At 39.8% G+C, this 16868-nt stretch overlaps 1 protein-coding gene across 9 annotated transcripts in view; it reads right to left on the bottom strand.

The window, feature by feature from the left end:
• The window catches only part of GRAMD1C (GRAM domain containing 1C), a 138328-nt gene that overhangs the window by 54751 nt on the left and 66709 nt on the right, over positions 1-16868 (bottom strand). For 3 of the 9 annotated variants that reach the window (XM_062208302.1, XM_062208293.1, XM_062208344.1), the window contains 3 exons: positions 15863-15966; positions 14862-14957; positions 9860-9940 (listed from right to left, as the gene is read on the bottom strand). In XM_062208302.1, coding sequence (XP_062064286.1) covers positions 9860-9940; positions 14862-14957; positions 15863-15966 — 281 coding nt within the window. Of the gene's footprint in view, positions 1-657; positions 844-9859; positions 9941-14861; positions 14958-15862; positions 15967-16748; positions 16810-16868 lie in introns of those variants that run through there. The other 6 variants (XM_062208337.1, XM_062208371.1, XM_062208329.1 and 3 more) reach the window with 5 other exon arrangements.

Here is a 16868-nt window from a genome sequence, read left to right as displayed (position 1 = left end):
AGTGGCATAAAGAAAAAGAGGATTCAGGGGCTGGCGCTGTGGTGCAGTGGGTTAACACCCTAGTCTGAAGCGCCGGCATCCCATATGGGTGCCAGTTCTAGTCCCGGCTGCTCCACTTCCGATCCAGCTCTCTGCTTTGGCCTGGGAAAGCAATGGAAGATGGCCCAAGTCCTTGGGCCCCTGCACCCGTGTAGGAGACCCGGAAGAAGCTCCTGGCTCCTGGCTTCAGATCAGCACAGCTCTGGCCGTTGCAGCTAACTGGGGAGTGAACCATCAGACGGAAGACCTCTTTCTCTCTACTTCTTTCTCTGTGTAACGCTGACTTTCAAGTAAATAAATAAACCTTAAAAAAAAAAATGAAAGAAAGAGAGGATTTGGTAAGGTTGAGCCATCCACAGCAGGAGCCTGAAAGTCACTTCCCAAAAAGTCCCAGAGGTGACACTGGCTTTGCAACCTGACTACTCTCTGGAGAATGGCCTCAGTGCTGTCAGTGCCCCAGAGCAGGCTCAGAGAGGCAGACTTACATAAGCCGCACTCACAGACTGTATATACTCATGTAGCTGAAAATATACTAAGCATAGAAGTTGAATATTCCTTTCTAGAAATCTTCCAGATTCTGGGACAGACCTTATCAGAATGCCTGGGATCAAGTCTCACCTCCATTTCCGATCCAGGTCGCTGCTAATGTGCTCCCTGGGAGGCAGTAGAGGATGGACCAAATGCTTGGATTCCTGCCACCCATGTGGGAGGACCAGACGGAGTTTCTGGCTCCTGGCTTCAGACTGGCCCAGCTCCAGCGGTTGTGAGCTTTTGGAGAGTAAACCAGCAGATGGAAGATCTCCCTGTCTCTCCTGTCTGTCATTCCTACCTTTCAAATAAGTAAGTCTTTTAAAAATAAAGAGAAAAATAAATATTTCATTCTGCCACCCAGGGCACCTGAATACTTTGGAAGTCAGAAAAGTAATCAAAAAGTTTCACAATAAACATGGAATCAGAGCAAAGGTAGACAGCTCCAAGGGGTAATTTACTGTGACCTTGGTGAGGCCTGATGAATCATCTCTGTCCCATCTCCATACACTTCTCTACTGATCAAAGTCTGCCTGTGTGAACCTCCTTTTCTATCCTACATTCTTCTTTAAAACCATATTCCTTTTTAATTGGTTATTTATTTTCATTTCATTTGAAAGACAGAGACAAAGTCAATGCCGGGTAAGCCTGGAAATCAATCCATGTCTCCCACATGGGTGGCAGGGGCCCAAGCACTGGAGCCACCATCTGCTGCTTCCCAGGGTGTGCATGTTACAGGAAGATGGACTGGAAGTGGAGTAGCCAGGGCTCAAAGCAGATGCTCCAATATGGGACCTGGGTGTCCATCCTATGCAGTGATTCAACCATTGGGATACAGCCAACTTGTCCTAAATTCTTAGTCTTTGTCTGATCAAGCTTTTTTCAGGCTGACATTGTGCTAATACACCCAATAAAGTGTTTTAATCTCCCTTTTTCTAACACACCTAAGGAACAGGACTCCCTTCTGATTCTGAAAATAGGAGATGGAATGACATGTACCAGCATTTGGAAAGTGTGGATCCGTATCCATTCAGAAAGCTTCCTTTATCACCTTATCTCTGAATCTAACACAAGCCACCTCCTTCTGCACTTTAGGAATAAACCTGAAAGCCATTCTGTCTCTTTAAAGCTCAAAATTTGAAATGAGGGCAGATCTCTCTTACGCCCTGGGTTTAATTATTTACTCTCAGAATGTATTTCCAGGTGTCTCAGGAGAACTAGTTTCCCCACAGCCTCCATAGGCTGGCAAGACAGTAGAAAAAGTAAATTTTGATTCTGTAGACATCCTGCCTATATTATTAATATCAGTAATCCTAAGCACAATAATATAACAATATCAATATGATTAATTGCATTTTAACAAAAAACTTTTAATTTAAAAAAAATTTATTTTCAGTTTTGTTTGTTTGTTTTTAAAGGCAGAGAGACAGAGATGTTCCATGTACTGATTGATTTCCCAAAAGCTGGGCCAGGCTGAAGCTAGGAACCCAGAACTTCATCTGGGTCTCACGTGTGGGTGGCAGGGACCCAAGTACTTGAGCCCTCCCTGCTACCTCCCAGGGTACGCAGTGGCAGAAAGCTAGACTGGAAGCACGGGAGCCCAGACTCGGGCCAGGCACTCTGATATGAGACACAAGTGTCCCAAGCTGCGACTTCACCCCTGCATCACAGGCCCACCCCCAAATGCTTAAACACTTTTTGCTAACTGGTAACACTATATAAGTCTGCTTCAAAAAATTTCATGGAAAAAAATGGAATTAAGAGATCATGTGTATTTTCTAGGAACTTTTTGAAGACTCCTATTACATACACCATTACATACCCTCAGTAATTAAAGTATACAGGAAATAACAATTCCTTTCGGCCATTGAAGATAATTCCACATTTCAAGATAATCAATTGTCCTCCCTATGAATAGAGAAGGCTAAAAGAAATTGAATAAACTTGGGGTACAACCTGAATGTTGTTTCTGAAACTAAATTTTGGTGCTTGCTTTTCATCTGTTGCCTTTTCCTTGAGTGTCAAAATTCTAAAATGTCCTGCTAATTATAGGTAGTGATTATTTGAACTTTAAATCATCGATATTCTATTAATTTGAGTCATCCTAAAAGTATTTATTGAGCATCTGCTACATGTAATATATAATTTTCCAAACTTGCACTTTTGAGAGTTGTGGGCCTGAGAGTGAAGCGGTCATGATCAACACTTGCTTTGACTAATGCATAAACCCAGAGTCCCAGACTATACTGGGTAAACCAAGGTGTATGCCAAACCTGTTCTATGGTAAACACTGAGCTTGTTCCTGGACATGCAACTGTGAACAAGATAGACATGGTTCTTGTCCTCAAGGTATTTGGAGTTAAGCAAGAATAGAACCGGCGCCGGCACTGTGGCGTAGTGGGTCAAGCCGCCACCTCCAGTGCCAGCATCCCATATGGGCAGCAGTTCAAGTCCCAGCTACTTCACTTCTGATCTAGCTCTCTGCTATGGCCTGGGAAAGCAGTAGGAGATGGCCCAAATGCTTGAGCCCCTGCACCCACGGGAGACCCGGAAGAAGTTCCTGGCTCCTGGCTTCAGATTGGTGCAGCTCCAGCCATTGCAGCCATTTGGAGAGTGAACCAGTGGATGGAAGACCTCTCTCTCTCTCTGCCTCTGCCTCTGCCTCTATGTAACTCTGCCTTTCAAATAAATAAATCTTTAAAAATAATAGGATCATGTTCTAAAGAAGCATGAGATGTTACAGAGGGGGAAAGAATGGCCTTGCCTTCAATTTTATTAATGAGTTTCAGTTAGATCTAGGGATGGGAATAAGAGTCATAGTTTCCAAGCAGAAAAAACCTGTCTAAAGACAGCACAGAAAACACACACAGAACATTTAAGAGGACAGAAAGGGGAAGGTTTATTGACCCGTGGCTGGAGCAGTGTGTTAGCATCAGATTTTATGGTCTCCATATAAAATTTTAGGTTTTTATTCCAAGGACAGTGGGTATTAAGCAGGAAAATAAAATAAGCACCAATGTATTTGCTGTAAAGATTATTTTGCTATAGCATTATTCAGGATTCAACAAAGCTGTTTTTACCAAAGGTCATATAGTGAATATTTTAGGCTTTGTGGCCCATATGTCAAAAATACTCACCTCTGCTATTGTAGTGCAAAAATAGCCACACAAATATGTAAATAAATAAGCAGGGCAGTGTCCCAATAAATATTTATAGGCACTGAAATGTGAATGGCCACCTGTCATAAAATATCCTTTTGGATTTTTTGGTAGCCACTTAAAAATGTAAAACCAAGGATGGGCATTTGGTACAGTAGTTAAGCCTCTACTTGGGATGCCCAGACCCCATACTGGGAGGCCTGGGATCAAGTTCCACCTCCACCTCTGATTCTAGCTTCTTGCTCATGCATACCCTGGGAGGCAGTGAGTGATGGCTCAAGTGGTTTGTCCTTGCAGCCCACATGGGACACTCAGTTGTAGTTCCTGTCTCTTAGCTTCAGTCTGACCCACCTCTAGCTATTGTGGGCATTTGGGGAGTGAACCAGCAAATGGAAGGTCTCTCTTGGTCTCTGCATCTCTGTGTCTCTTTGCCTTTCAAATAAAGATGTATTACTCAAATTACCTACAACGTTGTTTTTATTGAATTTTGTAATTACGTTGTAGATTTTATGGCTTTTGTTTTTTTTCTTCACTTTCTTTTGGACAATTACACAAGATAAAAAAAAAATCTATCCGATGTGGTTTTATTACTTAAAAAAATAAAAGGAACTGAGTCTTGAAACATTATATAGACAATATCAAGAATATATCAAACACCTGGCTTGTGTCTGATGCCCAATACTTCATAATTGGGAGTTGCTATTTCTGTTATAGATATTAGTACATTAAACAACAACATTGCTCTTTAAAGATCACTAGGAGACCACAAGAAAAGAAGGCGGCTTCTTGTTTGTTTATTCTAGTTCCTTTTCTTGGTGAATCCACTTTCAACTTTAGATTCTGTATTGCCTTGTATTTAACCCATATGCTTAAACCTTTATTTTTGACATATTATACAATCACCATTCTACTAAAATAACAGCAGTGTCCACTTAAAACTGAGCTGCACATTCAATATTAAAGATAACCAAATGACCCAAAGATTTGAAAGGTGTAACACATTAAGGACACAGATGGCATCAGGATTTTGTTTTCAAGGAAGCTTAGATTTCACTCTCAGCGAGTCTCCTGGACCTCCTATCCTCCCTCTCCCTTTGAGGGGCTCTTTTCACTGAAGTGCAGTCTCAGTCTCTCGGTCTCTCCTTGGGCTCATCTATAAGCCTAAATTCTCTCTCTTCCCTGGAGGACCGTTTTTAAGGATGTACCCCAACTTATGGCATGTGAATACGTGTCCTTTTGATTCTGAGAGGCCCCTCAGATTGGTGTTTGCAGGTGGCGATAGCCAGGTCCCTATTTTCAGACCAGGAGAACACGAGCACCCAAGGCAGTTAGGACAGTGGATTTTAACGTGACAGGTGTGCCTGGAGTGAAGGCCTGGAAGCAGCACGCCTCCGGGCACCTGTTCCAGGCCTCCGCAGGTGGGCGCCCGGCACCGCACAACCAGCCACCCGCCAACCTGCAGCCCTGGGCACGGTTTTGGGCAGGAGCATGAGCAAGGGGCTGTGGCGAGGCAGGCCAGCCCTCTGAGATTGGAGGGCCTGGGCTCCGCAAGATCCTCTGCGGCCCCCAGTCGCTTTGGTCCTCTCCCCAGCCCCCGACTCCGCGGCAGCTTCGGGGGACCCACCATCCACGGGTTTCCCGGAACTCAGCCAAGTGAGACCATCCCAGTAAGGTGCAGCTTAGGAAGAACCTTTCCTCATTGGCTGAGTTTAAATGACCATTCAACGCACAGGGCCCTCGAGCCAGAATGTGTCCACCTCAGTGAGACACTTTCCTGGAGAGGAGAGGCCAGGAGATTAAGTCCCGTCCTGCCTGTTGAAGCTCCTACTGCAAAGAAGCAGCCTTATTCGCTGGAAATCTCCACTCGGCCCTTTAAACCATTAAAATAATAATTTTAAAAAGCTTAATTTAGCTATACTCTGCATCCCATAAAACTTACCTATTTAAAGTGCACAATTCAATGATTTTTAGTTTATCCAGAGTTATTTAATCATCACCGAGTCAGGACATTTTCAACAACCCCCAAAAACACTCGCACTCATTAACAATCACTCCTCCTCCCTCCCTCCCCACCCCCCCCACCCCGCCCCCGCAATGTCTTTTACTTCCTATTCCTATGAGTTTGCCTATTCTGGACAATGCATAAAGAAAAGAGTCAGCACAAGTGCTCTTTTGCGACTGACTTCTTTCACACAGCATAATGTTTTCAAGGTTCAACCAGGGGTAGCTCTATCAGCCCTTCACTGCTTTTTTTTTTTTTTTTCTAAATAATGTTCCACTCTATGGATATGCATTTTATGTATCAGTTGATAGACATTTGAGTGATTTCCACGGCTTTTAATAACGCTGCTATGAATGTTCAGGTACAAGTTTTTATACAAGCATAGGCTTTCAGTTGTCTTGCCTATACATATACATATTCCTAGGAAGGCAACTAACTGTTGGGTCATGTGGTAACTCCATGTCAAAACTGAGAAACTGCCAGATGGTGGTCCAAAGTGGCCACTCCATTTTACAAACCCATGAGCAATGTACTTGAGGCTTCCAGTTTTCCCAGATACTCAACAACATTTCTGTTTGTTCATTTTCAACTTTACTAAGGCATAGCTGACAACTAGGAGTTGTATATAAGTAAGTGTATAACCTGATATTTTGATATATGTAAACATTGTGTAATTATCACAACCAAGCTAATTAACATATCCATCACCTCATGGAATTAATATTTTGTCTTTTATTTATAAATTTTTATTTTTACCCTCAGCAGTGGGTAATACAGTATTGTTACAGTATTGTTATCCAGTATTGTTAATGACAGTCCCTATGATTTACTTCAGATCTCCAAAACTCATTTGTCTGGAACTTAGTACCTTTCATCAACATCTCTCCATTTGTGATTTTCTGTCCATTTCATTTAGGGTAATTAATTTGCTAGAACATAACTGATTATTTCTTTATATCCTTTTTATTTTTCTGAGGTCAGTAATAACATCACCACTTTCACTTCCAAATTGAATCATTTTAGTTTCTTTCTTTCTTTCTTTCTTTTTTTTTTTTTTTGGTCAATCTAGAAAAGGCTTGTCAATTTTTTTCCAAAGAAATAAGTTTTGATTCTCTCCATTTGTCTATTTTTCTATCTATTTTATTATTTTATTTATTTCTGCTCTACTCTTTAATATTTCCTTGCTTCTGCTTTTACTGAGTTTAGTTTGCTCTCCTTTTTCTATTTCTCATGGTGGAATGCTAGGTTATTGATTTGCAATTACTATGGTTTGCATGTGTCCCCCAAATTTCCATGTCTTGAAACCTTAATTTTCAAATATAATATTGTTAGAAGCTGGTGCCTAGTGGTACTTGGGTTTTGAGGATGGAGCCCTCATAAATAGGTTCATGTCTTTCTGATGTCTTTCTGAAGTGAGGGAGTTATCACTCTCAGGAAGCCACAAGAGCTGACTGTTATAAAACAAGTCCATATCTCGTGGTCCCACTTTTACATGAGCCTGCTTATCCTTTTTTTTTTTTTTTTTTATTTTACAGGCAGAGTTATAGAGAGAGAGACAGAGAGAAAGGTCTTCCTTCCGTTGGTTCACCCCCCAAATGGCCGCTATGGCCAGCGCTGCACCGATCCGAAGCCAGGAGCCGTGTGTTTCTTCCTGGTCTCCCTTGCAGGTGCCGGGCCCAAGCACTTGGGCCATCCTCCACTACCTTCCTGGGCCACAGCAGAAAGCTGGACTGGAAGAGGAGCAACCGGGACAGAATCCGGCGCCCCAATCAGGACTAGAACCCGGGGTGCCAGTGCCACAGGCGCAAGATTAGCCAAGTGAGCCACGGCACCGGCTACCTTTTACTTCTTTTTACCACGAGGTGAAACAACAGAAGCCTCTCAGCAGAAACAGCTGCCTAATTTGGACTTCTAGCCTTTAGAAGTTTTATAAATAAAACTCTTTATAAATTACCCAGTCTTGAGTATTTTGTTATAATGAGAGAAAACAGACTAAGACAGAGCTCATTCTTCTTTTCCACGTGGGTACTTATATCTATAAACTACCTTCTATATACTGCTTTAGCCATATCATATATTTTGATGTGTTGTGTTAGTTTTCATCTAACTCAAAGTGTTTTTGAATTTTCTCTGTGATTTTTCTTTGCATCTATTGGTTATTTAGGAGTGTTCTGTTTAATTTCCACTTTTTTGTGTGAATTTCCCTTTTTTTTTTGACAGGCAGAGTGGACAGTGAGAGAGAGAGACAGAGAGAAAGGTCTTCCTTTTGCCATTGGTTCACCCTCCAATGGCCGCTGAGGCCGGTGCACTGCGGCCGGCGCACCACGCTGATTCAAAGCCAGGAGCCAGGTGCTTCTCCTGGTCTCCTATGCGGGTGCAGGGCCCAAGCACTTGGGCCATCCTCCACTGCACTCCCAGGCCACAGCAGAGAGCTGGCCCGGAAGAGGGGCAACCGGGACAGAATCCGGCACCCCAAGTGGGACTAGAACCCAGTGTGCCGGTGCCACAGGCGGAGGATTAGCCTATTGAGCCGCGGCACCAGCCCCAAATTTCCTTTTATTAATTTCTAATTTCATTCCATGTGGTCAAAGAACATTTTTAAAAATTATTTTAATCCTTTTAAAGTATTGAGCCTTGCTTTATGATCTACCACATGGTCTATTATGGAGAAAGTTCCACATATACTTGAGAAGGATGTATATCCTGTTGCAGTTGGGTAGAAGTCCCATGGATGTCTCTTAGTCCTGTTTAGTTACGGCATTTGTTCAAGTCTTGATTTTTTCCTTGTTGATCTTCTGATGAGTTTTTTTCTATTCATCATTTAAAGTTGGGTACTGAAGTCTCTAACTACTATTGGTGAATTGTCCATTTCTTCTTTCATTGTCTTTGCTTCATATTTTAGGGCTCGCTTACTAAATGCATCTAGGTTTTTTTATTCTTTTTATTATTTAATAAATGTGAATTTACAAAGTGCAACCTTTGTATTGTTGTGGCTTCCCCCCCCAACAACCTCCCTCCCTCCCGCGGCTCTCCCCTCTCCCACTCCCTCTCCCATCCCGCCCTTCATCGAGTTTCATTTTCAATTACCTTCATATACAGAAGATCAACTTAGTATATACTAAACAAAGATTTCAACAGGCTGCCCTCACACAACCACACAAGGTATAGGGTATTGTTCGACTAGTAGTGTTATTTTTAAGTTTCATAGTAAAACACATTAAGGACAGAGATCCTACGTGGGGAGCATGTACCCAGTGACTCCCATTGTAGATTTAACAATTGGCACTCTTATTTATGGCGTCAGCAATCACCCGAGACTCTTGCCATGAGCTGTCTAGGCTATGGAAGCCCCTTGAGTTCACCAACTCTGAACTTGTTTAGTCAAGGCCGTATCACAGTGGAGGTTCCTTCCTCCCTTCGGAGAAAGGTGCCTCCCTCCTTGATGGCCTGTTCCTTCCGCTGGGGTCTTGTTCACAGGATCTTTCATTTAGTTTGTTTTTGCCACCATGTCGTGGCTTTCCATTAAATGCATATAGGTTTATGACTGTTATGAATTTCAGATGGATTGATCCTTTTGTCATTATAAAATGTTCTTCCTTATTATTATTATTATTATTAATTTTTGTCCTAAAGTCTACTTTGTCTGATATTAATATAGACATTTCAGTTCTCTTTTGGTTACATGTTTAGCATGTATATCATTTTTCTTCATTTTCCTTTCAACCTATTTGAGCCTTCAAATCTAACTTCTCTACAGAGAATGTACAGTTGGAGCAAATATTTTTTCATTTTGCTAATCTTTGCCTTTTGACTGAAGTAGTTAATCCACTTACATTTAATGATCTATGTAATTTCTGCCATTTTGCTGTTTATTTTCTACGTGTCATGTCTTTTTGTCCCTCTGCTCCTCCTGTCCTGCTTTTTTGTGAGTTAAAATGATATTTTCTAGTGTACCACTTTAATTCCTTTGATATTTCTTTTACTACGTAATTTTTAGTTTGATTATTCTGGGATTGCTAATATTTTACAACTATAGATTTTATTTGCTTGACATTTCTTCTTAGAATAAACTATTTAGGTTTATAGTAGGAGATTCTTATAACAGGCACCTACCTCTGATATGAACACTTACCTTATCTAATAATACATTCTGCCACAACCTAAAGATACTGAGGTAACTTCTATCTCTTGCACCAAAAGATGTAAAAAAAAACTGCAAAGAAAAATAGTAAGACAATTTTAGTGTCATGGAAAAAAAGGGATAGTGTCTCTCATGAAGGTCTGTGGGGATTTTCTATGGCCAAAACAACCTACTAGGTCACCACTGCCTGATTTATCTACTATTTTTATTTAATTTTTTATTGCAATAGAAGAAAAATATATAACTTTTGTATGAGCAATTTGTCTTTACAAATCTATTTTTACAATAAATGCTATCTTACGGTACACACAATCTTGTCAGTATTTAATACAGAAAGGGTCTTGGAATAGGGAGTTATTTATGTTCACTATAGTTTTAGCATTCAAATTAATCAAAACAAAATTAATGAAAAAGATTTTATTTTATTCTGAGCTTTGCAGAGAGACATAACTGGGATGCCATTTGAACCAGGTACACAAAGAATTAAAAAAAAACTATAAATGAATTTTAAAGAGAGATTTATTTTAAGGATCTTAATTTTAAATTTTATTACCTTTCATAATTTTATAAAAATTCCAGATATACCTAATATCTTCTATTTTAGATCTAAAACACTCATGAATACTGAACTTTTCTTTGAATGTTATAGAAAAGTAGCATGTTTATAATTCTATGTCCACTTTCAGCTTATTATTCTTTGCATCTAGTTGATTTTTTGCAAAGCCATATTTTAAAATACACCTTTATGAGAAAATGTGACAAAACACAGCCCTATACAGTATCTGAGTGTGTCATCTCTTTCAATCCCTTTGTTACTGACCTTTCAGGTCTGAGTAGTTATCTTAAGGAAGGAGAAAGCTCAGTAGCTCAGTTCTAGTCTGGATTTATTAAGTAAATGTCAAACTAATATTTTGGGTGTTAATGCTTTTCATAGAAAATTTTAAAGCATTATTTTACAATACATTAAATTGAAATACTGCTATATGTTCTTCATAAAGAAAAACTTTTCATAAAAAGAATTTAAACAGGAATTCTTCCAAATACAATTACATATATAATATGTGGTCTAATGATTTTATTGTCTCCTATTCCCTTTTCTTAAGCCAAATTGTTTTGCCTAATTATAATAATCTTACAGCCCTGTGCAGATGTACATTAGAAAGTTCTCCCAGTCTATCTTGTTTTCACCACTGTATCATGCCTGCTTATTCACACTTCTTAAACCAAAACACCTTATTATTTACTTTACTCACTTTCATACACAACCATCCATTCCCAAATCCTTAAAACCCCCAGCTTCATGGGCAGTTTATATACATTGCTACATTCGTTTATTCCTTTCTGGATATCCAACTTCAAAAATGTAAAAAAAAAAAATCTTGGTTCAATAGTAACCCTAATTTTGGAAGAGTTCTGGATGATGCTATCTCTAAGCTGCTGGAGCACAGAACATATTCTAGAACCTGGAACAACTGAAAGTGCCACAAATAACCTTCCTTCAGTCATAAAACATGTAAAAGGGATGAAGATTTAATAGTACAGTTTTTTTTCTCATGATAATGGCAAAAGAGATCATTGAGTTAACATAGAAAAGAAGTTGAAATCAGGGTCTCTGAAATTAAACTGCCTAGGTTCAGGTTCCAATGCCACCATTTATTAGTTCTGTGACTTGGGTCACTTCTGTTGCTTTAGTTTCTTTAGTTGCCTCATCTGCAAAATGAGAACAATGATAGCACTAGATTTTTTGTGATAATGAAGTGAGAAAAACTATATGTAAAGAATTTAAAGCAGCATCTACTACACAGTGTTCAATAAATGCTAGATGTTACTGTCACTACTAAAATTAAAATTAAATGCTTAACCCTGAATTCCTTGACATACGTGAGAAACAGTCACATATGAGCCTAAGAAGGCATGGTCAGGATGTTCACTACAGTATTACTTAGAATACAGGACATTAAAAATGAACTAGTGGCCAAGGAAACCATGGTACACCCATTCTATGAGATACGATAGAGTTCTATGAAAAACAGAGATAGGTGTATCTATATATGTCTCACTGCCAAGAGATAATGTGTTTTTTTTACAGGAGAGCTAAAGGGCAACATGTATAAGATAGCACTCACATCAAATAAAAGCAACACTCTGTTTATATATATGTATCCATAGGAGGAAGGTCTGAAAAGATATACACCAAGCTGATAATAGTGTCTGCTTCCAGAAAGGCAGTGGGATTGGGAATTATGTGTATAGAGGGAAGATAAAAAGAACGGTTTGATGATTTTGTTAAATAATGAAAATATGTGCATGTATTTAGTACAAAGCTAAGAATAATTCAGTTCATTCTCTTCCCTTCCTGAGCAGTTCAGTCCTAAAGCTGTTAGTGGAACAGAGATAGACAGGTATCCAAGCATCCACACTGAGGGTGAAGGGAGGGGCAGAGGAGCTGCAGAAACCTGAAACAGGATGGCAGAACCAGAAAAGAATGAGGGCGTCCACACAGAGGGGTCGCCTGGTTCTCAGTGTCAGTGCCCACGTGGGCAAGAAGCGCCTCCACATATGGGAGTGGCCTGAAGCAGAGTATTAAGCAAGAACTGGGTAACAAGAGTATGGGGGAGGGCCCAGGTCAGAGCCCCAGGAGGGTGACCATGTAAATGGTTACTGGGTGGGGAATGTCAAAACCCAAACAGGAGTGTAGGCGGGAATGAGGGCAGCCTACAAAGGCATATGCGAGCCAGAGCAGATGAAGATGGCACAGTCTTCTAGTGGGGCCTCAGAGGCTGAGCTGCGTGAGGACAGTGACAGACCAGCACAGAATGTCAGAGCACAAACAGGGAATGGACGATGTCCCTGTGGAGCGGCGACCCGGCCCAGGGAATGGGAACGCAGGGAAGGGGCTTCGCATGAAGAAAGTGTTTACACTGAGTGCATCTATGTCATGGTGGATGGGTATAGACTCACTCCAAGTGCCAGAAACCGAGTCAGGTGAAAAGCCACCCAAATCAGAGCGGCGGCAGTGGAGACAGAAACTGCTTACATTTAGGCCACCTGATCAAAAAAGTAACCACATTAAGGATAGTGGGAGTTAGTTTCTCACTGTCGGTGAAAGGAGTTATAAACATGGAAAGGGAGAAAATAAAAATGAATTCTGTGGTGTTAGATGGGAATCGAAGGTACTGGGGTGAATTCATGGTTTTGGGTAGGCAGCTATCTAGATGTAGATAGATAGACAATTTGTGGATATATATGCATGCATTATGAATATGGGTATGTGCTCATATTACATAAAAATTTCAGGAATAGGGACACCCTAGTGCCAATAAAGACATTGGCTTCAAAAGTATCAGTATACTTTAAAAGACATCAGGATTCCTTGGAGAAATGGCCAGTTCCAACACTGTGGCAGGAAAAGGTGTGACACTGTGACAACAAGGTGTTGTCCCCAAAAGCAAGAAAATGCTTCAACAGTGCTAGTCAAAAAAGGCATTCGAGCCAGCCTGAGAGGGCTCTCACTGGTCAAATTTAGGAAATTTTAGCATCAACATAATTATCGATAGCAATAAATTACAACTCATTGACTAAAATAAGAAACCGTAAGTTCACTCTTATGCAAGTAAATGGATGAATAAATTTAAAGCTAGATAAGAATGGTAGATTGCATCATTTTAAAGCACTTTGCCACAAAATACTTACTACAAAGGAAAGTAATCTAATTGTACAGTAAAGTCTGGCAAACACCACCTTAATCAGTGATCAAAGTAAAAATCACCAGCATGGTACAAATTGAAATCATGTGTCATCCGATAGGATGCAATGAAAAATAGAGCATCATTTTGATATATTCCTTCCAAAATAGCATGACCCACATTTAATCAAACACAAATCAAGGGATATCCTACAAAATAACTGATCTGTAATTTTGTAAATGTCAAGAGCATATCAGTCAAGACAAAACTGTTTCCAGGACACTAAATAGGATGATAATCATATGTGATGTATAATTCTAAGCTGGGTCTATTTGCTCTAAAGGACATTATCAGTGATAATCTGTTGATTTTGATGGCTATGTTGTGGTTGTGTGGGAGACTGTCTTTGCTGGAAATGCATGCTAAGATATCTAGGGAATTGAAGCATCAGTGTGACAAGCTATTCCTGTACAGTTCAGGAAGGAAGAGAATCTTTGTACTGTACTTGGAAGTGTTCTATAATGACAGGATCGTTTAAAAATAAAATTTAAATCACACTTAAAAACTCTACAAGATTAAAAGTATAGTTATAAATATTTAATATCATGGTTAAGGTTTCTCCTTGCCCCTTTCTTTTTTCCTTCCTTTTTAAAAAATTTCTTTTGCTTCATTTCCTTCATTCCTTCCTTCCTTTTTCTTCTTCCTCCCTTCATTTCCTTCTTTGCTATTCCTTCTCTCTCTCTCAGCTCTAGGTTTTTAATGTCATTCACAGTGCTCTAACCAATTTGCCAGTTGGGTATAGTTAGATTCTTCATATATCCTCACTAAGAAATGGCAGATATTATAAGTACATAATAAAAATGGTGGCAGTCACAAATAAATGCCATTCTAAAGCAAGATTATAATGATCATATGTTTACTTTATGCTAACCAAATCTCTGCTTACTATAACCATTTATTGTTATTAGTTGTTGTACAAGTATTGGCTAAACAAAAATTGGAGACTTATTATAGGTTATTTAGAAATAATAAGGAATTTGGCTAATGGCTATCTTACCTACCTCTTACAATGGTGAAATGAAAACTATGGGTGAAAGTTTTCTGTAAACTACAAAGCACAAAAAAGTCAGCAGTCATTAAAGTTAATGATCAACCACTGTTTAGGCATTCAGAAATCTATAAATAAATATAATGTATCTCTACAAGATATTCCTAGCTCTAAGAACTGCCGTATTCATGACACTAGTGATAAATTTGAGGCAGACTTTCTTCACATTATGTAATGGCAAATGTAGAAAGTTTTTCACCTTTTCACCCTGTGTAATGATCTGGATAGCATTTGGGATGAGTCGAGCAGTTTTCTCCTTGGTCATAAAGGTTATATTCTTTAAAGCAATAGAAATCTACACACAGAAAAGAATTAAAAAATCAAAATGTATTTTCAGAAGAATATACAACACATACTACCAAGAACCACTTCAATCTAATCTAACTGAAAACTCTGAGGGAGTTAGTAGGCACATGCTTGTATTTTCTGAAAAAACAGAGAAGTCAGGCCGGCGCCGTGGCTTAACAGGCTAATCCTCCGCCTTGCGGCGCCGGCACACTGGGTTCTAGTCCCAGTTGGGGTGCCGGATTCTATCCCGGTTGCCCCTCTTCCAGGCCAGCTCTCTGCTATGGCCCGGGAGTGCAGTGGAGGATGGCCCAAGTGCTTGGGCCCTGCACCCGCATGGGAGACCAGGAGAAGCGCCTGGCTCCTGGCTTTGGATCAGCGCGATGCGCCGGCCTCAGCGGCCATTGGAGGGTGAACCAACGGCCAAAAGGAAGACCTTTCTCTCTGTCTCTCTCTCTCACTATCCACTCTGCCTGTCAAAAGAAAAAAACAGAGAAGTCAGACATGCTTCCTGTCTATATTCTCCTGCATTAATACCTCTGTTGAACATCAGGATAAAGAGTGAAAAGACATGCAGATGTCCGTGTTCCACATTAACACACAATCACTCAAAATCAGTCACATAAGATGGCTTTGGCAGCCAACAAATGTATGTTCAAGCATTTTCAACTTGAAATCTCTTTCTCTAACTGCAATAAGTAAGTACAAATGTAGTTCAACATATTAAGTTACAAAAATATATTACACACTTATACTACAACAGACAAATCTATTTACTTGTATACAAGTATAAATGTGTAGATCCATAAACACCTACTTTGGAATCATCTAAAGAACATCATTTTTGGAGGAATGTATACATTTCTATCTATGCAATTATTTTTATCAAAAGATCAAGGCAAAAATATATCTTACTGTAGTTTCCCATCTGAAGATGTTGCTATAGAAACACAGCCAGTTTTCTGAAAGGTATAGTCGTCCTTGAAGCAAAATATCCCTCTGAAGAGCACAAGCATAGTCTATATACGTAAAAATAAGGAACAGCTTAGTCACAAAAATGCAGCAACGGAACAAACCTTATACTATTTCATGAAAATTAATCAGTTTGATCATTGGTTCATTCACTCATCATTCATTCATCCACCATATACTTTGGACATCATATGTCAGATATTTTGCTGTGCACTCAGGTTACCAGAAGTGGCTCTTGTCCTCATGGAACATGGTGTAGAAGGATGGCAGACAATAAATAAATACAAAAATAAGTATGATATTACCAAAGTACAGAGAAAGCTAGGAAAGCCAATAACCAGGGCCATGTATGGGGGCAGAGCAGAGAAACAGTATATCAGGGAAGAATCCCCTAAAATGGTGATATTTAAGCTAAGATATAAAGATGAATAGAAGGTCAGCAGGATCATGAGGAAACAGCAAACAAAAAGGTCCCATAGTAGAAGGAAACACATTTCAGGACTAAAAGAAGGTAGAAAGATCTCAGAGCTGGAGAAGCTGGGTCAGGCAAGGTCTCGCAGGCCATGGAGTATGGTAGATTTTATCAGGAGTACTGACGACCTGTAAGTGGAAGGGACATGATCAGGCGTATGTTAAAGACTAATTTATTTACCCAGTGAGAATGGATTCCAGTACGTCAGTTGGAAGCCCAGGGGAAAGTGGAATGGTGGCTCAGAGCAGAAGATGACCATATTGAGATATTGAAGAGGTAGTGCTGATGAGGAACTGGTGATTGATTAGATGTTGGACAAGAATAAGGAAAGGACAGAGACCACTCAAAAAATCGTACCCATATTAAGTCAGTTTCAAAGTCAATCTTCTCCACCTCGCACACTAAAATCCAGCAAAATAAAGAGTCTTCAATTAAAAAAAAAACCTTCTGGTAAATGTCACTGCCTACCAAACAAGT

This window comes from Lepus europaeus, chromosome 2, assembly GCF_033115175.1.
Source record: "Lepus europaeus isolate LE1 chromosome 2, mLepTim1.pri, whole genome shotgun sequence".
In the NCBI taxonomy this organism is placed as follows: domain Eukaryota; kingdom Metazoa; phylum Chordata; class Mammalia; order Lagomorpha; family Leporidae; genus Lepus; species Lepus europaeus.
The sequence above is the reverse complement of the archived record's forward strand: the minus strand, read 5'-3'. Positions and strand labels throughout refer to the sequence as shown.